Source organism: Polistes dominula, unplaced genomic scaffold (genome assembly GCF_049000335.1).
Source record: "Polistes dominula isolate Pdom_NZ unplaced genomic scaffold, Pdom_raw_medaka contig_73, whole genome shotgun sequence".
Taxonomy (NCBI): Eukaryota; Metazoa; Arthropoda; class Insecta; order Hymenoptera; family Vespidae; genus Polistes; species Polistes dominula.
Window position 1 is genome coordinate 9,845,165 of NW_028300951.1, and position 23,040 is coordinate 9,868,204.

Consider the following 23,040-nt stretch of genomic DNA (forward strand, 5'->3'; position numbering starts at 1 on the left):
AAGAATTTACCATGCGCTTTCCCCTTATGTCACTTACAATATCGATAGTCGCATTGTTTAGGCGGTCAGATTCGTATCTTAGAGAAAATACGTGTTCTTAATTTAAACACAATAATAAATGACAAATAATATTAATAAAAGAGATTCAGACGTTGTCAAAGTTTGTTAATAACACATTTACAATGGCTGGCATTATGCCATTGTCAGGAAGACCCGGTAGAAAACAATGGACGTTACACGGTGGTAATTACTGTTCCAAAAAAGTAGTTTAGCAATACTGTTCAAGTGATTCTTTGTTTCACATTTCTTAACATGATGTAATTATTTGAATAAAATAAAATAAAATAAAAGTGTAAATGAAAGTAAAGCTCTTAACAATAATTGGAAATGCTAATGGAGTAGTTGGAAAAAGGTTGCATGAGTATTCGACATCTGTCAATAACTATTAGGTCAAATGTTATTTATATCAATACTTGATATCTAAATCTACCATAATCGATATTAATTACAGATTATAATTCATTTAATCAATCATTTAATAATATATCTACTTTACGTAGAGATAGATTTATATATATATATATATTAAATCTTCTTAATATTGTATTAATTAGAGAAGAATATGACAATATTAGATTTTTATTAGATGGAACACGTGGTTCTCTTAGACGATTACGGTCTCAAATGGCTGAAGACGGATGTCCAGAATCTCAAGTAGTTTTAGCTAAACAACTTTTGGATGAAAGATGTGGTTTGTTATATATTATATTTTCTAATTGTATGCATGCATTGTACGTAGTACATTATTGCATTATTTTATTTAAGATTTGGATGTTAATAAAGAAGAAAATGCAAAATTGGGTGTTTATTGGTTAACCAAAGCCTCGGAGCAAGGCAATTTAGAGGCAACAGAAATTCTTAAACAATGTTTAGCTACTGGTCGTGGAATCACCGAACACAATTACTACGATGTCAAAAATTGTTTGGATATGACACAGGATGAAAAACTAGCTAAAAAAGCTGCTAGGGAAATGTTTACTAGGTAAAGATGAAGACCAAGATAATCGTCGTCCCTAGTTAGTAATTTTTCCAATAATTTTTTCTATTATCTATTGATTACTGTTGAGTACGTTGTTCTTATTGGAAGAGTTAATCTTCTTAAAATAATACTTCATTGAGATTCTATTCATTCGTTTGCTTTATATGTAGTTTATCAAACGGTGAGGATTTTATTACAACTGAACAATTACAAAGATGTATGAGGGATGTGACATTTCCATCTAGTAGTAAATTCAGTAGTTGTCAATCACCTAAATCATCGGCTAATACTTCAGATGAAAAGTTAAATGATGCTTTAAGTAATAAATTTACTAAAACTGAGCTTCCTGAAGATAATACATCTACGAAAGAAGAAAGTAAAGTACACAATGTAACTTATGGTAAGTATATAACTCTTATATATTATATCTGTTAATGATAAATATAATATGCATTACTCTATGTATAGTTAATATAATTTTAGATTGGATGGGTCATCAAAGTGAAAAAATAACAGAAGCAGCTTTAGTATCGGCAGCTACAAGCTATGCTCATGGAATGCTCCCAATGGTTTCTCGTACATTATGTATGGTAGATTCGCTTGAAATGGAATTAGCTACCATTCCTCTTTTACAAAGACCATTTATTCATCCATTAGCATCCTTAAAGTGTTTCTATATTTGGTTAATAGAGATGATAGGTCATAAGACTAGACCGATTATAAAAATTCTTTTCGCATCAAACATGCATATACTTCTATTACTTTTGTTATATTCTTTGTTCGGTACAGAAAGTTTAATACTTTTCATTCCAATGGCACTTTATTATTTGTCTTTCATTGTAATGGTTATTTCTACTTTACAGATGTTACACAGAAAACATAAGTTGAATAATTTCCGTGTTTGGTCGCGCTTATTCCTCAGTTATTCAGGTGGTAATTTAAATCCTGACGAAGCAGAGTATCAATTTTGTTGCAATAATTTAAAGCCCTATGGTCATTTTTTTCTCGCTTTATTGCTTAATCTAATGGTTTATCCTATGATAGCTCATCAATGGACGCCGCAATCAGAATTTACCATTATTGCTGTTACTTTAACATTAGTGACATTACTCAATTTTATGTGGAATAATTCACCTAATTTTCCTGATCTTTTAGCTTTGTTTAGTTTTTGCGTGCATGTACTCGCAAAATATCCTTACGAATTAGATATTGTTGTAGCACAAAGTTGGAGATTCCTCGATATAAGAGTACCTACATTTGCTTCCTACGTTGTTGGTAATGGTATTGAATTTTGTCTCAATTTTCGTGTTGTTTTTTATTTGTTGATACCAGCAGTCTTTTGTAAAATGGCTGCTAGAGACAATTGGCGTGGGACATATAAAACTTTGATTCCTCATTGCGTTACCATAAGTTGGTGGCAAATAGCAATATTTAGTTCACAAAGTAGAACATGGTATGGTTTAATTAGGGGTGCTCTCGCATTAGTCGGTATAGTACTTTTTCTTCCAATCGTTGGTTTAGCTTCAATTATTTTACCAATTATAGCAGCTGCAAAATATTTGTCCGAAAGCGATTTAGCAATGAGAATAATTGTAACTGCCATACTAGGAGGTTTACCATTCATTGCATCTTGGTACATGAGAAGATTAAGAACTCCAAGATTTAATTGGATCATTACTGTAGTCCAGGTTTTTACACATTTTATTTCTATATTAAAAATATAATATTAATATTGTTATAAAATATTAAATTTTTATTCAATTATTAATATCATTTTTCTTTATCAGCTCATTTTAGGCACAAGCGCTGCTATATTTTTATCATGGCAAGTTATAACGGAATATAAAGAAGATTCGGATAACAATTCATATGAAATTGCATCTACGTTATCGTGGGAGCAATACCAAAATCATTGTCATCAACCTGCGTGGGAAGATATATCATCGAAAGCACAAGTACAAATAGAATGTGCTCACTTGGAAGGCATTCCAATTTCATGGGAAGGTTACGTAACAAATGTTAGATTAAAATCAATTAAAAATAATATTGCTACAATATTACGTATGCTACCTGACAGTATTAGAACTACATTCAGCTGTACATATGGTGAGCCATATAAAGAAAATTGTGATTCGTACGACGAAATACGTAGAAAAAATTGTGAACACTTTGTAAATATTCAAAAGAAAAGGCATAAGTGTCATTTTCCTGCATGGGATCAATATGAATTTGAAATTTTTGTCAAAATGAAAAGCGGTATATGGGGAAATAATGCAGAAATTGTCCTTATTGCGGATCACTCGTTTACTAATTTTAGTCTAAATGTATATCCACAAGATAAAATTTGGTTTTCTGGCACTTTATCGAACACAGGTTTAGAAAAGGAATCATTACTTGGTGGTGGAGAACCGCACGTTGAATTAGACGAAATTAGTTGTTTAGCTTGCCATTCTGTTGACCTAAAATCTTTTAAACGACACAAACATCACATAACATTAAGTTCAATTGTCAATAACTTTTGGCTTGGTATAAAGACTGTTCTTAATTTTCTATTAAATCCTATTGTTCTATTTAAGTAATTCTCATACATTCGTTATATATATATATATATATATATATATACGTAGGTTGAAACTTAAATAGTGGCAACTATTTATTCACAACCGATACAAAAGAGTTACATGTTTGTACCTGTTACTCTCCCTCAAAGTAGTAACCAGCGTTGTGTAGAACCCCATGTCTCATCCAGTGTTAAGATGCGGCGTAAGAAAGCCTCTCCTTCGCGCTCATAACGCTCCAAATGCATCTGAGCAGCATCGTAACACATCCATTTCTGCATTTCCGTCAATTCATGCGGAACCCATCATGGCATCCGCTTCAGAACTGTTCCAGAGATTCGACAGGCAGTAGACCGCTCCATTTGCACCATCAACAGAACAGGCTCTGCTAACGGGTTCTACACAACGCTGGTGACTACTTTGAAGGACAGTAACAGGTGCAAACATGTAACTCTTTTGTATCGGTTGTGAATAAATAGTTGCTACTATTTAAGTTCCAACCTACGTACAAGGAAAAGAACTATTTATTTTAATTACATTGGAGATTGTTTGAAGTATCACACTTTTTTCTTTTAAGAAAGTATGCACTATGTATGTATTCAAAAAATTAATAAATATTTTTTTTTTTTTTTTTATTAACGCCTCGTATGAGAAAAACTTCGCAATAGCCAATCTTGGTCTTAAATAAAAATTATGATAGTTATGTGCTAAATAGAAAACATAATATAATTAAGCACACACTTAAATCTTAGAATCATGTCTTATGTTACCTTTATCAGTTATTTTTAATTCAGATTTTATTCTGAAATATCTATTTTATAAAATGTAAAGATATATATATTTATACTATATATATTTTAAGAATGACATATATTCATATACTTTACTGCCATTGAAACAAAATGATGAAATGCTTAATATTTTTCTATTAAATTTTTAGAATATTAGAAAAAAATAACAATTATGAATTTAATTTGATTTGAAATACACAAAACATAATAAGCAATTTCAGCAATGTTTCATTGTATCTTAGATTCTAGATACTGAAAAATCTAATTTAATTATAAAATAATTAATATATTTGTGAAATATTTTAATTTTTCCAAAAGATAATAGTACGCATTAACTAAATTGTATAACTATTATCTATTGATATGTAAAAACGTATTAATAGAAGATCGTGAAGGTACTATGTATTTAGAATAGATATCGAAGTAATCAACATGATTGATTATGATATAGTTATTTATATTTAAATGTTATGAATACCTGAACACAACATTAAGTACTGTATGAAAAAGAGAACAAAATTTAATGTTTTATCAATGTAAATGTTAAAAATGTATAAGAATCTATAAGTAATATAGAAATGAGTAATAATAAGTCTATAAAAATAATGAAACTACCAAATGTATCATATCAGATAATGAAAATGGACAAAAGATAACGTAGTAAAAAGATATATACGAGTAAATATCTTTAGATATAAAATATATCTAAGATAGAATATATCTATAAAATAGAAATATCTTAGATATAACGTAGTAAAGATATAGTATTAGAAGTGCCTTAAATATTCTTTTGTTCAGATATTTATTAATTTATAATAAATAATAATAATTAAAAAAAAGAATAAGAACTCTAAAAATTGCGTAATATTTTTAAAAATTGTATGATTTTGTTCGTTTATAATTATTAGAAAATATTAATAACGGAAAAAGGGAAAAATTTGATTTCCCGTAATCGTTGGTAATTTTATTTTACATTTGGCAACAAATTATTATACATTCTTCCTTAAACATGTTTTTCATTAACAAGATAATCATTTGTTTAATTGGTTTGGTTCTTTATTTTCTTTATCATTTTCATATAAAAGAAGTTCTATAAGAGAAAGATACTTTATAGTTATTGCATACACAATAATATTCATTTCACTTATGTACAAATATAAAATTTACATCAATTAAATATTTTGTTTAATTCGAATAACATAAAAAAAAAAATAACATAATTTAAAATCAAGAAAATTATAAATTTCAATTGAATATTAAATATATAAAATACGTCATTATTTATCCAAAAATTAAATATCCAAAATCTAGTAAACTATTCACTTATTCTTTTGTAATAATACTCCAGAATATGGATATTTCATATGTTTAAAAGAATTGTACATTCTAATAATATTTATATCATTTTCTTAAGATATACTCTCGTGAAAATGAATGTACTCTTATTATAATCTGATAAAATTCATTGCATGTACTTAAAAAATAATCATATCCAAGTAATTTCCTAATATATAAAGATTATCAAAGTCAATCAGTGCAATTCTATTCAAATGTAGTTTAAAAATGTAATAGTTTTTATTGTTATGATTGAATAAAAAGAGAAATTTCTTTAAAAATTTAAATGATTACTTACGTACATTATTAATCTAAAATGTACAATTTCTTGCATCCTACTCTTTACCTATTCGAATATATATATACTTTATATTCAGGCAGTTTAAGTAATATATATATATATATATAATTTTTGTTTATCTATTAATTATCTAATATTATTTACTTATTAAATTCAACTTATATATACACTGATTAACTTGTTAATACTTTACATATAATAAGAGTACTTAGGTCCAACATATTTATCGTATTGCTTAACACATTCACAATTACAATGTTCATATCATTTACATATGTGACCATTGCACTATTTTTATCACTTTGACATATGTGTGATTCTTTCTTTAAAAGTCTTTTTTTTTTTTTTTGAGAAAAAAAGTTGCACTATATTATTAATCATGTTCATCTTAATTTTTATCACGACCAGTCTTACAAATATTTTAAATATTACACTACAAATGTTCCTGTTACAGGAAAAATCCTGAGTAAAAGAATTCCAAATGAATTGGTTGGTAAATTGCAATATCCATAAAATAAATCAATCAATAAAAACGCTTTCGAGAATTTTCCTGATGTTTTTGATAAAACATAATTGCTATCACAACGCAAGCAATGAATATTAATGCTCCTACAAGCATTATGAGGAACATTTTGATACCACTCATAGGAGTTTGTTTTGGATCATCCACACGTTCTGCAAAATAAAGTTATCTTATATTTACATACATAAATTAAATTTGGTTTCAAGCCAATTTTTTGATATCTACAGATATCTTACCACGTGGCGATTCAAAGAAAGCTGCAGATGGTAAGATAGCAGATCTATCCTCGTTATCTTTCGGCTGTATAAATAGAATATTTCTTTTCGTTATAATAGTTTCGAAACTGTAGCATATGTTCAAACCTTTTGTACGCATATTTCTAATAACATCTAATCTAATAATACATATAGAAGAATTTACTTACATCATCTGGCAAATCTAATTCGAATAGACGAATTGATAAAATGTCGTGGTTATCACTTAGATCTCCTGTTGTTGCAGATATACCAAAGTAATAACCCGTTGGTAATTTAATACCCTTCACAGAAAAACATTCTTTCCAAGCTGCTTTGTTTGCAATATCCGTAGAAACTGTATTATAAAAAAAATAACCATTTAAAATTTCTATTAATCGCTATTTATTTGTATTAACTAATAATTATAATTTACCAGTTAAAGTATCTCTCTCGTATCTAATTGCTATATGCGTGTCATAATTAAGATTCCTAAATTTTGCTTCGCATCCTGCAAGTTGTGTATGCGTTCCATCTCGATCATGATCATAATGCAAAGATCCATTATTTACCATGGCTGATATATAAGGATGCTGATGCTACAAATACAGAATACATTAACACGTTCATCGCCCAATCCGTTTCGGTTGAGTTTCTCGCCAGGCCCAAAATTCGACTGCCGGCGCGCCGTAACGTAAAGAAGCGATAAGTAGAAATATCAACAATGCAACCCGAGTATTATGGTTATATTATATTATTATATTTTATTTACCGAAAATAATAAAATATAAAAATATCTTTTATTTACCGAAAATAATTTTGTTTCTAAATGGGAAAAGAGCGTCTCCGTATAGAGGGGACGGGGCCCACGGGGAAGCATGCCCGTCTCCTCTATACGGAAACATGGCGACGAACGTGTTAATACTATAATGAATATAATGATTGATTATAATTGAATAATTAAAATTCTATAGGCTTACATTGTGAGGACCGTTGTGATTACTGTAGGTATCGAGTATTATTGCTAACCCTTGAAAATAATCCATATTACCAAAAACTGGACCATGTTTCATGCGTTGTTTAGCATACCAAATTGCAAAACCATCTCCAAATAAGTCCTTTTCTTTTCCGTGTACTTTAAAATGTACTTGGAGTTCCCAATTTCTAACATAGCATGGCTATAAAACAATCATAAAAATATAATAAACGTAGATTTAAAATAAAAGAAATAATATGAAAATATATTCTTACCACAGAGTTCCATATAGCTCCTTGTTTACTTTGTAAATCTGATGTCAATCTTATATAGTTATTTGTAACCATCGTACTACCCATAAAATCCCAATAAGGAATAATCATACCAGAACCTAGAAAATATGAAATGTCAGATAATTCTAAAAGTTGATTATCCAACTATATATTTTTGTACTTATTAATATCATAACCTATAAATATTGTTTTAATAAAAAAAGTAATGTATGATATATATATATATATATATATAGATATATAGATATATATGACAGCGTACCAAAATCTGATAAATAATTACTATGCTATTGATATTAGAAAATGTAATTAACAAACCTTGATAAGGCCGTGTTAAAGAATGCTCTCGTTTCATATAATCCTTTGTATTCCATTCTGCATTCACTGATTGTAAGATGCCCACGACGAAGAAGTAAATTAAAGTTGCATACATTTTTTTAAATTTAATTATTACTATTACTGTGTATTTATTGGAATAGTTTATAACAATTTCTTTTGTTTTTTGTTTTTATGACAATAGAAATTCGCAAGGATTACTGCAAATGTAGATAAAAAATATAAGTCTTGAAGAAAAAAAGACAACTTGCAAATTTAGAAATAGATAAAGATAAATATAGAGTGACATACCAGTTTCTTATTGCCAAAATTATTGCTTGGTCGGCACAGATCACTTTGAAATTCGATTATATTATTAATGATAAATAACAATTTTCCAAAATGTATACACTACATTTTATTATGTGATTTAATGAAATTGAATTAATTTAAAATTTAATTTAAAAATTTCCAAAAATCACTACTATATCAGTGATTTTGTCATACTGACAAGACAATGTAATACATCTATGTACCACTGGTGTCACTACTGTCGTCATAGACATAAATTTAGGCGCCAAATTTAAATTTAAGTATCATAATACCTTTTAATTAAATAAACAATTTTTAATCGATTTTGATGATGAAGGTATCATTTGAAAGATGAAGGTTCAAATGTTTCATTTTACTTATAGAATTTTTAAAAAAGCTTTATTTTTAAGCACCAACTATTATCGAAAAACAGTATTTCCGAAAGCAATTATTTTTACAGAAAATCGACACTATTATTTTATAGCAGTACTTAGAGCATATATATTTTAAATGTAAGTAGATATATACTTTTTGTAAAATATCCGACATAATTAATATATTGTCTAATCCTATCATATATGTAGGAACATTAATATGTTTAATCATTTGTACAATAATTTTTTTAACTAATAACTGCATGCACAAAAGGGTTAATACAAAACATGGTATGTGCATTAATATAATAAATGAAGATATATTTATTTGAAACTTAGTCAATTCTAAAGAATTTGATTGAGAAAGTAGTGTTTTATTTACACATGATATTTTAATTAGATAAAGGCCATTTTGATTTATAAAAAAGTGCCTTACAAAACATTTATTTCAGTCTTAAACTTAGGAAGCATATGTATCTTCTGAGACTCGTTCATTTTGACTTCGGGAATATACAAGATTGATTTGTCTACTAAACAACAGCATTGATGAAATTTCTTTCGTATGATTTTTATTTCTAATAATAATGATCTTTTAATATTTGAGCTAATAACATACATATTACTTATAAGGCATTATTAGATCATCAATGTAAGTTGTTTTATTTTGGAAAGATGTTAAAAATATATTTGAAATAACAAGATTAATAATACTTCTTTTCTCTTCATAACTTGGCTTAGATCAAAATAATAATAATTTTGCAATCATAATATTATTAATTTATTACAATAACGTAGGCTTCCAACTTTAATTCAGAAGACGAAAAACATATGTTACTTATTATAATCAAAGTATGTATTTCTAAGAAGTAATGAAGTATAAATATTTAACAATATGATACAAATTATTTATAATTACATTATGTATATAGTTTACTTTGAAAAAAGTATTATAATAATTAAAAAGCTAATGTTTGCAGATTTTATTTGATATAATATAAGCAGAACTAAAACTATTTTATGTGACAAAGTTGAATCCTAACTAAAACTTTGGTGTGAGTTTTAAAAGGACACCTTTTAAAAATGTTGCTTTTCTCTCTATCAATATCTGATTTTCTTATAACTGGCATATAACAATAGATAGAAGGAATGAGAGAAAATTTACTCAGAAAATCTATGTATAATTTGTTGAAAATCTTTCAAGATATCAATGTTATTAGATATTGCATTTGCTTACTTATAAAGACTGTTCGTATTATATATATGTCATGAAAGATAAACTAATGTTAAATTGTATATTTTAACACATTTTCATTTCACAATTTCTCTTATGTTAATTTAGTTTAAATAAATTCCAGTTTTATTATGGAAGTTCATTGTTTTTGAAACATTCCATGCAAATACAATCATAAATGGAGCTAATTTTATTTGACTAACTAACCACAATGGCATTATCATAGCTAATGTAAGTCTATTAAAATTTGGCTCATAACATGGCAACAAGGCTAACAATTTAAATTTAAAAACAGAGATAAAACAATGAATGTAATTTCAATATTGCAAACGAACCAATTGCAGATACTACTAAATAGATAATTAACAGGATTCAAATAATTTAGCAAATATACGCTGTTAATAATGGTTCGTAAGGGTTTCAGAAATATTAATACAAATTAATATTTGGATATCATAGCTAATAAAGTGGCACGTATGTAATTCATAGACAAAAAACGATACCATAAATAACACTAAATATTTATATACCTATTGTCATATTACACTTGTAAAACAATTATTTTCAAAAATATGAAGAATTCTTGTTCACTAATTTTGTAAAATATACTCCTTGGATATGGTACTAAAATTAAAAAACATTGAAAACTTCCAATTTATATTTATACTAATAATTCAATCACGTTATTTTTCAATACTTAATTCGTGTGTTTAGAATAATTTTAGTTACTTCATATTTACAGAAAAATAGTTAAAGCAGGTACTCTTATCTGTAGCTGCTAGAATTTGAATATATGAGAATCGGCACGAAATTCCCTTTGATTATGATAATGCAAGAAATATTAATACAACTATTTTAAGTCGATATTATATCATAGAATATGATAGAGATAATATATATGACACATTGTGAGCTGTCAGTTTTTAGCTGTTTATATTCATCTCTCGTTACCTTGACTAATTTTATCTGTCTCAATTTGGTCTATAGTTTCGGCTTGCATGTTTATTTCATTCAATATATCATCGCTATTAGAACCAACACAAACTGGCGAAGGACTATCCATCGGTTGAAAGGAAAAACTTGGCGAATCTGCGCTAGATAACGATTCAGGAGTTCCAACGGAACTAATGGTTCCGGATAATGGACTGGATATTGTATCTAACCTGCGTATAATAAATAACATATGTGAATGAGTTAATTATAAAAATATTGTTATAAGAAAAAGATAGAAATAATTTACCTAAATGAACTTTGTGTTAAGGAAGTCGGTGTACGTTTAGCAGGAGGATACGAATTATGATCTACACCGGTATCTTCTAATTCAAATTTTCGTTTAACGGGTCCTAAACAACTTGGCCTTATCGGACTTAGGCTACGCCTATAAAAAATAAATATATCAAATACTCAATGATTAATTCTACTTGTTTATTAAATTAATATTTACCTTGTAGCAAAAGCTTTTCTTGTTGGACTAGGTGATAAATTATTTTTCAAAGTAGCCATATGAATACCAGGAGAATAACATTGTCGTTGATTTAATCCTGTTCTTGTAGGCGATGGAGATGAACACAATAGTGGACTATTTACAGATAAATTTAAACCGAGAGGATCTAATATCTTTTTTGATATTTGTCGTTCGGTTCTATTGAGATGAGAAGGAGATTCTGAATCCTTAAATGATAAGCCTTCTGCTTCTAGGCGAAGATCTTCCCATGACTGAGATATTTGCATTGCACTGTGAATTTCCTTTTCGTGTGCAGCTTCTCGACCAGCAACGTCTATACATTCTTCTTGTCTTAATTGGCTAACTCTTGGTGTTAAGCGTGGTATACTACATGAACTCTACAATAGAAATATAATAATGAAACATAAATATCTAAACTTGAAAAGAAGAGATAATATATATATATATATATTGACGTTATTATAATATAACTTATAAATTTTAATATATAAAAAAGAATTTTACGCTAGCACTGAATCGTCTCATACGAGGTGAATTGGCAAATACATTAAATGTTGATACAGCATTTCTGAAAATAATTAAAAAAAAACACAAATTAAATAACAATTTTCCAATGTATAACTGATAACTAATTAAGTAATTCTTTGATAATTTGCGAGAGAGTTTATTAATACTTAATAAAATATAAATTTGAGTGGTCAAAGAGATATATATTTCCACTCATATCAGTTTAATGATAAAAGAAAAAATCATTGCAATTGTCATTTGTCAATTGTCAAAGATATTTACAGATGAAATAATCTAACGATTTGTTTAACAATGGAAATACAAATAATCCGAAAAAAATATTTTTACATAAAGGTGTTTAAATAATAATCGATTGTATAGATACCTTGGTGCAGAAGTAGAGGGTGAGGTAACAGACATTGTGGCACTGATCTCATTAATCATAGGCGCACTGCTTGATCGTTTTAAACCGACTATCGGACAATCAACATCCATGATTGTCAAAAATCTTTGTAAATTTATATGTTTCTCCGCGAGAAATATCCACTAAAGAGAGACACATTGAAATTCGTCTAGGGTTACGTCTTTTATCCTAATATCGTTAATAAATATAAGAGATGTTGCTCAAGTTTTTCTATGGACGGCTCATATATTGTTTGTTAAAAAGATGAACGTATGACAAATAATGAATAACGTAGCACGAGTATTTACAATTCCGTATGGAAAGTAAGACTAATTCTTCTTTCAAGTTGTTGCCTTATCCTGTTGATTTTGCACACTTACGTCGAGATTTTTTTCAATCAACTTCAATTCATTTTAATAAGGAAGAAGGATAAAAATTATAGAATATAACAAATTACTACATGTGTCAATATCAAATTTTGAACATCGAAAGAAAAACCAAATTTTCTACTTGTTCTTTTACCACAAAGATTACTATGAGCTTTTACTCAATTAATAGAAGACACAATAATACCGGGTATGCCCTTCTCCGCACTCAGTAGACACTGGAATGAGCGTGGCTATTTGCTTGCACTACTTGCAGTGATTTTTATTAGCATGTCCAACCTAAACATAATTGTGTTCGGGATTACCAACTGTCTAGCCAACAAAGATGCAAATACTTTTGAACCAATGGCAATAACGGTTAAGTAGACAACGACGAATCGCAGGGCTTTTAAAAGAACTATAATTGAATTAAATAAGGTGCATCCCCAAAATTTATTATTCAAAAGAGAACTTATCAAATTATAATTTTTCTTTTCTATAAATTAAGAGTCATTACTAGTTACACATTAGTATGTACGAAATGTAGAATGTTAAGATTAATGAAGGATATTTATTTAATTCTAACCTTTTAATTTTCTAGAAAAGGAAATTCGAGTGTAACAGATATGGATGAGAGTAATAAACAAAATTTATACTGAGTTGCAGTTAACATGTTCATTGTTTTTAATCGTTGTAAAATGTATATATTCAGTCTTTAATATTGAATAAATCTTAACTCTAGTTTAACTAATTTGTTGGCAATTATATTTATGTTGCGGAATTTCTGATTGTTTTTAATGTAAGATAGATGATATTATTTTACTAATATATAAATAAATAATATATATTCTTAACTACTACTAGATGCTTTCGTTGGAAAATTATTGTAACTGCAAGATGAACTTCCAACGATGTAATGGGAAACGCTATTTTCTACGTTTTTATAAGGCAGCTGTGCATACAAGGCATTAATTGGATAAGCATTATTTAGAAGATAAGAGGTAGAACTACCAGACGATCCAATTGATCTTGAATACTCTTCTCGTTTTTTCGTTGTAGCTTGTTTTTGAACTTTTGTTGTTGTAACATTTAACACCTACAATAGCAAAAATATAAATAAGTAATATTATCAAATATATATTCTGTAATAGAAGAAAGTCATTTACTTTTGGCATGCCAGATTGAATACATTGAGCTAAAATAATTTCTTCTTCTTCTTCTTCTTCCGAAAGACTGTAACTTTCTTCTGTAGGATAAAATACACTTGCTGAGCCACTCGGAGTAGTATTTTGTTCTCGCATTATCTAAAGAAGTAAAATAATATATAAACAGCAAGGATATTCTAACGATAAGCAAGAAGCAGGAATATTTTAACAATATTCAAGTATTACTTTTTCTGCTTGAAGTCTTGTAGGTAAAGAGACCGGACATTGAGTTGTATGTTTTGATATCTTACAATTAGTTTCTTTTAATAATGACAATGGTGAGCTCCTTAATCGGGCCTAAAAAATAATATATTAAATATATTAGTAGTTAAGTAATATATAAATAAATTAGTAAATTTTATTTATATTTCCTATGAAGAAAATACCTTTGCGGATTGTATACATTCTATTAAAATAGCTTCGTCATCCGATTGATTGGGACTATCGTCTGAAAATTCCTTTTCATTTTCCGTCGATATATGATGTAGAGGTTTATTTATTACAGGATTTTTATTGGAAGTCGATTCAACAGGAGACGACAAAGGTGTTCCACATGAATTAAATTTTGGTGGTAAGGTTTTAAGGTTATTTTTACAGGGTATACTTTTTGTTGGAGGTGGGGTAATTTGTCTCACCTATAAGCAAGAAATATTATATAAATAACACAACAAATAAACATGGCCTATATTGGGGACATTTTCTTAACTATATATATACACATACTTTTGGTATTCCTGATTGAATGCATTCATCAAGAATTTTTTCATCTTCATCAGAAAGATTATAACTTTCATCTGAAAGATCATTTCTGTGACATTCAAGTTCTGAAGATTTAATTGGTTCAATTTTTTCTATATCTTCTGGAACACTTGGCATAGATAAGACAGAAAGATTTGATTGCGAACCAACTGGAGAGATACCTGCTGGTGTATCTTCTGTACAATAAACATGTACTGTATCCGGGACAACAACAATTTCCATTGGTGATTTACAAATTTTCGAAACAGCTGTTGATTCCCCGGGGGAAATGGAAATGCAAGCGTGCGATCTGTTTAATGGTGACTTTTTATCACATGGCATTAAGACGCTTGTTGATTTAGAATGCGTAGGTTTTGGAATACTTTCTGTTTTTGAAGACTGTCTATATCTATTATTTTGTATTCCCATACTAATACAAGCAGCTAGCATATCTTCATCATCTTCGTCACCATCGCTTATTTGTTCTGGTTGTTTTTCACTTTCAAGAATATTTGCTTTTACAAAGGATGTATCCTTTTCGATATTTTGAAGAACCGGTTTTAATATTTCCTCCAATTTGTCTTCACTTTTAAGAAAATCAGAACTTTTCACTTCATCATCAATAGTTAAAGAACTCAAGCTTGTAGTGGTAGAAAATTCTATTGGTGTTGATTCTTCTTTAAAAGTAGCAATATCGTCTTCAAAAACACTAGTCCTTTTGATAGTATGTTTTGGAAACACTGGAACAAATCAATTCTTCATATATTGTACTAGTATTCACATAGAAATAGAAAAATAAGAAACTTTTGTAATTTTTCTAATAAGTCACAATTGTTAGTATGTATATATTAATGTTTTTGTTAAAATATATACCCTAATATAGTATATTGAATATCATTGCATACATAAATGAGAATGCGATGATTTAACTTCTTCTTCTTGCATTTTATTCATAAAATCTGTAGATTTTATATTTTGTATCCGAGGGCTGGGTGGTACGGTTTGAGTAGGAGAATCTGGTAATTCACTTGGTGAAATGATTCCGCTTGTTCTACGGCTAAATGATAAATATATTAAATACTAGAAATAATACAAAACATATTAATTTTAGCATATAAAGATCATGTAAAATGTACCTAAAATCACTAACAATGGAACTACGGTCATCGTGTATAGAATGCTGTTCAAAACCACTTAAAGAACCGAGAGAACTACAACGTGAAAACATTAGAGGTGTTTGTTCAGCATAAAAATCTTGACCACTAAATGTTACCATTTTCCCTTAAAAAGAACATTAAGAATTAATATTAAAGAAAAACTAAACAATCTTTTTACTTTACATAAATGTAAAGAATATTATACCTTCCTTATCGACAATACGTGAATTATTTTTAATTTCCTCAGGACTATTGTTTACCGAAGTAGAGATTAATTTATTGGTATTTAATTCTTCTACGTTAGAATTATTTGCTTCTGGTTCTGATTTACTGATGGAATCTTCTAAACTTGTTTTTGATATCATCTCTGATACATTATTGCATTGTGCTATTTCGCTGTTAAAAGAACTGAGTGAATTAACACAGGAAGAACTACTAGATTCTTCTTCTTTATAATAATTAATTGGCTTTTCAGGAATTATATTATCTGTACTTATACTAATAATATGTTTTTGCCTCTCAGCATTTTCTGACATCAAACGTTGTTGCACGCAACATTCTTCAGATCTTTTTTCTTCGAAAGATGTACTTTTCTTATCTTTAACAGCGAGTCCTCTTTTCTGTGTTTTTTTAGCATGATCATTATCTTTTGTATCTTCCACTCTTAAATCAGACATAGATGTTGCTGTGGAAAAATTAAAAGGTGTTTCATAAGGAGTACCTTCTGTACAATACGTTTTAATAGTATCTTCTTGCACACTCCCAGAAAAATATTCTGTAGTTGGTTTTTCGTCTTCATCTGTATCATTTTCTGCATATCTTAAACTATAGTCTGTTGGTTGATCTAGATCTGTTTCTGCATAATCTCCATATAATGTCGTTTCAGATTCGCATTCTTTAATATCCTCATTTGCAGATTGATCTTTGTCTATGTCATTCAAAATATGATTTTGTTTTAATCTATTTATTTCGACATATTTTTTACTGTAATCCACTGGTTGATCCCGTATGTCATCGTCGTAAGTTTCTGTTGCATTTTCATCCATATTACACCTCAATTTTAAATAATTTAGATACTTTTGAAAGAACTATTTAAAGTTATGCTAATTAATAAAAGCACAAATATTACCTTAGGTTAAATACAATAACCTAATATCACTCTATTATCTAATATCATTCTACTGGCAACACCTGTTTAACGATTAATTGTAAGTTCATTTACCGTATCATTAAAAGGGTAAAATGCACATGCATTTACATGTGCAGTGGTTGGTGCACTAATGTCATTACGTGCGCTACCTGGTAGCTAAGTTCCGTACTACAAAAAAGATATGTTCTACCTTGATTTATAACTGGAATATTGGCTTTAAATGAATAAATTAATATTTAAAAGAAATCATTTCTATTGTTTTTTGATCTAATCTTTAACACTAGTAAAATAGTTATTATATAGGGTTATGAGTCACTTTTTGTTTCATTGTTATTTGAATTATTTACAAAATAATTTATATGTAATCGACTGTTTTCTTTTTATTATTTTGTTTAAAAGAAGATAATAGGAATGATTACTTGAAGGTAAAGAAAGAAATATAATTATCGATAGATGAAAACAGATGAGAAGCAATGACGCTTGCGCGATCAATTGAACAGTGGTTCTCCGAACGTAGGCGGTAAGGAGTCTCGACGAAGCTCATCATTCGTCGTGCGTCTTTCAAGCGCGTCTGTCGACGGTCGTTTGGATTCGCGAGTGTGTTAGTAAATAGTTAAAACGTGCTATGTCTCATTCGTCTTCTTGAGACCACGTGGCTTCCTCGTTTATATGTTCCCGCGCAATTCTTTTACTCAACTTATTGACCAATCACCATCCTTCTTTGCTCGTTATAATGTACGACAATTTTAAATAAGTGTTGTCATTGCATTAGTAATTTACTTTCTTTCTCTTCCTTGAAATTTTTTCAGAAAACGATTTTTCTTAATATACTACGTTTGTTTAATTATTAAGATTTTCTTAATTATTAATTATATCGAAAGTGATCGAAGTTTAATTACATAGAGTGTATTATTTTAGATTGTACATTTTGTTAGTTAAGTACGCAAAATGATTCGAACAAATTTAAAAAAGTGGAGAGAAAGAAAGAAGAGTAAGATTTATTTAAGAACAATTACATAATTAATTCGAGTATTATTTTTATTCATTTGTTGGTACCAATAACTATTTATAATAATTATATATCGATTAATATGACTGAAGTTGTCAATTACTTCAAATCAATCAATGACTTTTATATATCATTTTAGTTATCCGATATATATCGAAAATATCGATTGGAAAATTCGCACGTTACTTCGGGAAATGACTTCAAACGAGGAGCGCAGAGAGTGAGATTTATTTTGACAAGTGCAAGAATGAACTAACTTATTTCCTTTGATTCTTCAACGATTTTTTAAAGTGTTCGTGTTGGTGATATGTCCAGAAGAAAGCAGGCGAAGCCACGATCCTTAAAACGTAAATATTTTTCTATCTAATATTGCCCTTTTTTTATTTCAATCTTTACGACGTTCGAAATCATTTTCAAATTTATTGATATTTTCAAACTTAACTTTGAATTTTTTTACATTTTAAGGTAATATTTATTACAAAAAAACTTGTCCTGCGAATATGCATGAACGTATATGTGTATAGAAAAATATGTCAATCTACGAAATACTAACGTATTGGTAGAATATTTAAATGTTGCGTGATATCAAGATGTTGGAATAATAAAGTACGTTAAAACAGTGGATATTTTATAGAAAAATCCAATAGAAGAGGAACGAACAACTACTAAGGACAATAGTATGTAATCAATAATTTTACAAAATTTGGAGTATATGAATTCGCGTTTATATTTTATAGAAACGAACAAGAATTACGAATTTTTGCATTTTTTTTTCTTTTTTGCTTTTTTTCTTATATACATAGCTTTTTAAATGATAGAAATCTATCTGAATTTTCGATCAAATGTAAATTGTTTGTAACATTTGACAAGGTTTGAATATTGGAAATAAATGTTTGTGATAGGAAAGACACGCAAGGAAATAAGAGATAAAAGGGTAGAGAAAGTACAGTTTTGTTTCTAGAGAAGGAAGAGAAAAAGGTGGGGGAATAAACACATCAGACAGCACACGTTTGTACTCGTATGATGTTGTGCGTGAGTGTCTATGTATTGACCAGGTGTTTCGGTCAGGATGGAAGCATATATGTGTGGAGGTCGAGTGAGAGAGGATAGAAAGAGAGAGACAGATAGAGAAAGAGAGGAAGAGAGAGAGAGAGAGAGAGAAAGAGAGAGAGAGAGAGAGAGAAAGAGAGAGAGAGAGAGAGAGAGAGAGATGCAGTCAGTAGTCAGCCAGGATGGAATTAGGTAGAAGCCCGCGGGAACGGTGCTTCTCCCTAGGGAATCTCCGGCCTCTGTAATCACCAGTTCTTCTATCCTATCCAATTCTGGTCGCACTCCTATCCTCCCTTTTCTTCTTCGTTCTTTCTCTCTTTTCTTTTTTACTTTTTGTTTCTACATATGTATGTACTTACTTACATATGTGTGCAACATATTTACTTCTTTTTCACATTAGACATTATTCAAAGTTTTTTTTTAATAATGTTTCATAAATCTCTAATTAAATACATTTTTCTTTCTCTCTCTCTCTCTCTTTTTTTATGCAAATATAGTTTTGTAAGGTAATTTATAGAATTTTATTACTTTTAGGTATGCAAATGATATGAAATTGACAATCTTATTGATATCATGGAAGATTAATTAGAAATATCGTGTCTAATTTGTATGAAAAAGTAATCGGTATGCTAGGTTTGGTCAATAGTCTCTACCGCGATTAGAATGTCACGAGAGCGCGGTTAGCCACGAAATAGCAAGCCGAACCGATATCGGTACGAACGTAGTGATATAGGGTGTTGCTAATTAATGCACGATAATGAACCTACGCGTAGCCGAAGCTGTATTAATGGATTCCAATGCCCATCATAACGTGGTCGATCCGTAGATGCATTCAAACCGACTATAATTACGTTAATGGAGACCCATCTGTTTGTACGGTTCGGTTTTAAGTTGCTCACTGTGCAATGATGAAGTCGTTACTTACTCGAAATTCTGTTGCATCATCTATGGCCTCGTAATTTCGAATATTCATTTAAGTTTAACGTGCTTTTTATTATCCCTAAATTCGTATTTCGTATATTTTTATTATGTTTACAATCATTTCATTATTCGTATGCATGTAAGCAAATAGTGATCATTTATTATGTTTCTAGACCATTATTAGGATTTGTGATTATTCGCATAAATGCATAATTATTATCATCGAAATAGGTCAAATCCCATGAATAACTAAAAAACGACGATGGATCTTACGCTCACAAAACATATTTATTTATATATCTAATATTCTTTAATGATATTTCTTCTTACATTAGGCAGTATAAGACAGACAAGCAGTGGCTAGTAATAGGAATGTAAATTTCTGGCTTAGGGACTTAAGCCTCTGTAATCGTAGAGGTCCTCTAAAACCTAAGCCGCTATTAGTTTTTGCTCTGACAAGACTAATTCCTGCTAGTGGTTACAATCATTATAATACTGCGACATTTTGGATTAAGTTATTGGCTTTTCGTTAAATTATTATCTATGGTAATGTGCCTCTCCCCCTGTTTTAACAGAGAGATATCGCCATTACGACTTTGTCTACGTTGGTTAGTACGAAATCGTTGGATTTATTGGCCGAAATACGTGGGCTAGTGAAATTAGAGTACCTCTTTATCTCTTTAGTAGTATCGATAGACTCATCGTACATACATGCAATGGTAAGACGAAGCGGTGTCTCGAGAGGTGCATTGGAATGCGGAACCGGTGCGTACTCTTAAGAAGAAGAACACAAGGCATACTCGACAAGACATTCCTGAGAAGCGATCTCTTTGAAGAGACTCCAAGTGTTGACGTCCGTTCATCCGTTTCTTCGTTTGTTTGTTCGTTCGTTTGTTCGTTCGTTCGTTCGTTCGTTCGTTCGTTTGTTCGTTCGTTTGTTCGTTCGTTCGATATACCACTCGTTTCATTTTCTTACGTCAATTTCATGATTCTATAATAATTGTCTTATAAAATATTTTAATTAAACATTTTACATGTACATTTTTTAACTATTATTGAGTCTACAAGTAAGTTTCCAGCGTTTTTCATGAAATTTGAGGGTTTATTCTGAAAAAATGGTTACATATTTTTCATTCGAAATATTGTCCATCGGAAGATACAATTTTTTTCCATTTTTCTAGCAATTTGTAAATTCCGGACCAAAAAAAGTTCTTATTTTTTGAGCCCAAGAACGTATTGAGCCAATATTTGATTCCCTCTACTGAAGTGAAGCGCATTCCGGTAAGAGAGTTCTGCATCGACCGAAACAAGTGGTAGTCGGATGGCGTCAAATCTGGACTATTAGGCGGGTGAGGCAAAATTTCCCATCCACTATTATCCAAGTAGTTTTTGACCAAAGCAGCAACATGTGGCCGAGCGTTGTCGTGGTGAAAAATTACGGACTCGTACCTGGTCTGATATTCTGGCCGTTTTTCCGCCAATGCTCGCTTCAAACGAATTAGTTGGGTTCGATACAATAGTCCTTTGACGGTTTGACCACTCGGAAGCAGTTCGTTGTATATGACACCCCTCTGATCCCACCATATGCAGAGCATGACCTTATTCATGTGAATATTTCGCTACGGCGTCGATTTGGCCGGCTCGCCAGCCTTTGAATATGTTTTTTTTGCGTTTAGGATTATCATAATAGATCCACTTTTCGTCACCAGTGACAATACGATGCAGAAGCGACTTTTTTTTATACCACTGCAGCAACATTTCTGACATGCAAAATCGCCGTTCGACATCCCTCGGTTTCAACTCGTACGGCATCCAATTTCCAACTTTTTGGATGAATGCCAAAGCTTTCAGGCGCAGAGAAATGACTTGTTGTGTGACGCCCAATGATGCAGCAAGCTCTTCTTGAATTTGACACGGATCCTCATCCAGCAAAGACTTCAATTCCTCGTCTTAAAAATTTTTCGGTTTTCCGGAGCGCTCCTTGTCTTCAACGTCTAAATCACTATTTTTGAACCGTTTGAACCACTCACGACACGTCGATTCACCAATACATTCCGTCCCGTAAGTTTCCAAAAGCAAACGATAGGCCTCAGTTGCACTTTTCTTCATATTAAAGAATAGAAGCAGCGCTTCCTGCAAATGACGCTTATTTGGCACATAACTTGCCATGTTTTTGCTTCATAAAATATACGACGCCGATAGAAATGCGCAAATATGATGATGCAATATTGTTAACAGATACACAAGCTTTGAAAATGACACATGAGATGTGACATTTCTGCCTGGAATCTACTCGTGACACCATCTATTAAAAAACGTTGGAAACTTACTTGTAGACCAAATATTTTTAATATTTCAAAGCATCATAACAAAATAAGTCAACTATAAAAAATAAAGTCCAAAAGGAATGATGAAATCGCCAGAAAATAGATATTATCAATAAATTTAACACTCGAAGTTAGTACTGCACAGGTGTGATAAAATAATTACATTAGAATGCAAAAAATACTAAAATTAGAACGTTATAATGTTAAATACTCTTTATTAGGAATATTATTACCATTGCACACATGTGCAATGTTCGGAAAGTCATATAAACAAAATTGAATAAAAGAATTTTAACAGAGGACAACCTGTCAGTTTGAAAGTGAATTTCGAAGAGGACGGTACTCAGATTATATAATCGGATCGGATAATAATCAAAGTTGCAACGTCACTATGCATCGCGTTTGAAGATCTCTCGAGTAGGAAACGTAGTGGAATGGAGCTTGGTAGGATAGGAAAAGAGT

At 29.9% G+C, this 23,040-nt stretch overlaps 5 protein-coding genes across 9 annotated transcripts in view; 2 read left to right on the forward strand and 3 right to left on the reverse strand.

Moving 5' to 3' along the window:
• Positions 1–3: 3 nt before the first annotated feature.
• wfs1 (wolframin ER transmembrane glycoprotein wfs1) lies at positions 4–4,161 on the forward strand. 5 transcript variants are annotated; one of them, XM_015323635.2, is made up of 6 exons: positions 4–243; positions 647–751; positions 826–1,042; positions 1,210–1,439; positions 1,523–2,727; positions 2,827–4,161. In XM_015323635.2, the coding sequence occupies exons 1-6, from the start codon at positions 183–185 to the stop codon at positions 3,616–3,618; spliced, it is 2,610 nt and encodes an 869-aa protein (XP_015179121.1). In that variant the 5' UTR covers positions 4–182; the 3' UTR covers positions 3,619–4,161. The 5 variants fall into 5 exon arrangements, with proteins under 5 accessions (XP_015179121.1, XP_015179122.1, XP_015179123.1 ...); XM_015323636.2 differs by lacking the exon at positions 4–243 and adding an exon at positions 250–449; XM_015323637.2 differs by lacking the exon at positions 4–243 and adding an exon at positions 250–412.
• Positions 4,162–5,325: 1,164 nt separating this feature from the next.
• LOC107067877 (VIP36-like protein) lies at positions 5,326–8,871 on the reverse strand. Its single transcript, XM_015323785.2, has 8 exons — positions 8,677–8,871; positions 8,368–8,585; positions 8,032–8,147; positions 7,761–7,958; positions 7,217–7,379; positions 6,972–7,138; positions 6,784–6,847; positions 5,326–6,699 (listed from the first exon to the last, which is right to left on the reverse strand). The coding sequence occupies exons 2-8, from the start codon at positions 8,480–8,482 to the stop codon at positions 6,548–6,550; spliced, it is 975 nt and encodes a 324-aa protein (XP_015179271.1). The 5' UTR covers positions 8,483–8,585; positions 8,677–8,871; the 3' UTR covers positions 5,326–6,547.
• A 485-nt stretch (positions 8,872–9,356) lies between these two features.
• Positions 9,357–13,289, reverse strand: LOC107067878 (P2R1A-PPP2R2A-interacting phosphatase regulator 1). Its single transcript, XM_015323786.2, has 5 exons — positions 12,639–13,289; positions 12,251–12,314; positions 11,726–12,123; positions 11,522–11,659; positions 9,357–11,444 (listed from the first exon to the last, which is right to left on the reverse strand). The coding sequence occupies exons 1-5, from the start codon at positions 12,746–12,748 to the stop codon at positions 11,219–11,221; spliced, it is 936 nt and encodes a 311-aa protein (XP_015179272.1). The 5' UTR covers positions 12,749–13,289; the 3' UTR covers positions 9,357–11,218.
• A 363-nt stretch (positions 13,290–13,652) lies between these two features.
• Positions 13,653–17,358, reverse strand: LOC107067875 (Adenomatous polyposis coli 2). Its single transcript, XM_015323784.2, has 8 exons — positions 16,327–17,358; positions 16,101–16,245; positions 15,870–16,021; positions 14,950–15,704; positions 14,613–14,861; positions 14,413–14,523; positions 14,188–14,325; positions 13,653–14,117 (listed from the first exon to the last, which is right to left on the reverse strand). The coding sequence occupies exons 1-8, from the start codon at positions 17,165–17,167 to the stop codon at positions 13,872–13,874; spliced, it is 2,637 nt and encodes an 878-aa protein (XP_015179270.1). The 5' UTR covers positions 17,168–17,358; the 3' UTR covers positions 13,653–13,871.
• Positions 17,359–17,547: 189 nt separating this feature from the next.
• L (zinc finger protein Lobe) overlaps positions 17,548–23,040 on the forward strand; it is a 51,799-nt gene continuing 46,306 nt past the window's right edge. Inside the window, 2 exon segments of the mRNA XM_015323812.2 lie at positions 17,548–18,006; positions 18,420–18,627. Coding sequence (XP_015179298.2) covers positions 18,588–18,627 — 40 coding nt within the window. The 5' untranslated portion in view covers positions 17,548–18,006; positions 18,420–18,587.

Bases quoted from the DNA above. Each gene is read 5' to 3' on its own strand.
- wfs1 (XM_015323635.2), top strand. From the start codon at position 183: ATGGCTGGCATTATGCCATTGTCAGGAAGACCCGGTAGAAAACAATGG. The intron at 244-646 runs GTAATTACTGTT...GATTTTTATTAG, and splicing joins ACAATGGACGTTACACGGTG to ATGGAACACGTGGTTCTCTT. The intron at 1,440-1,522 runs GTAAGTATATAA...ATATAATTTTAG, and splicing joins AGTACACAATGTAACTTATG to ATTGGATGGGTCATCAAAGT.
- LOC107067875 (XM_015323784.2), bottom strand. From the start codon at position 17,167: ATGGATGAAAATGCAACAGAAACTTACGACGATGACATACGGGATCAA. The intron at 16,022-16,100 runs GTACATTTTACA...TTTATCATTTAG, and splicing joins TCCATTGTTAGTGATTTTAG to CCGTAGAACAAGCGGAATCA. The intron at 14,118-14,187 runs GTAAATGACTTT...TTGCTATTGTAG, and splicing joins TTCAATCTGGCATGCCAAAA to GTGTTAAATGTTACAACAAC.
- LOC107067878 (XM_015323786.2), bottom strand. From the start codon at position 12,748: ATGGATGTTGATTGTCCGATAGTCGGTTTAAAACGATCAAGCAGTGCG. The intron at 12,315-12,638 runs GTATCTATACAA...AATTATTTTCAG, and splicing joins CCCTCTACTTCTGCACCAAG to AAATGCTGTATCAACATTTA. The intron at 11,660-11,725 runs GTAAATATTAAT...TATTTTTTATAG, and splicing joins AGAAAAGCTTTTGCTACAAG to GCGTAGCCTAAGTCCGATAA.
- LOC107067877 (XM_015323785.2), bottom strand. From the start codon at position 8,482: ATGTATGCAACTTTAATTTACTTCTTCGTCGTGGGCATCTTACAATCA. The intron at 7,380-7,760 runs GTAAGCCTATAG...CTGTATTTGTAG, and splicing joins ATCACAACGGTCCTCACAAT to CATCAGCATCCTTATATATC. The intron at 6,700-6,783 runs GTAAGATATCTG...TTTATTTTGCAG, and splicing joins TTTCTTTGAATCGCCACGTG to AACGTGTGGATGATCCAAAA.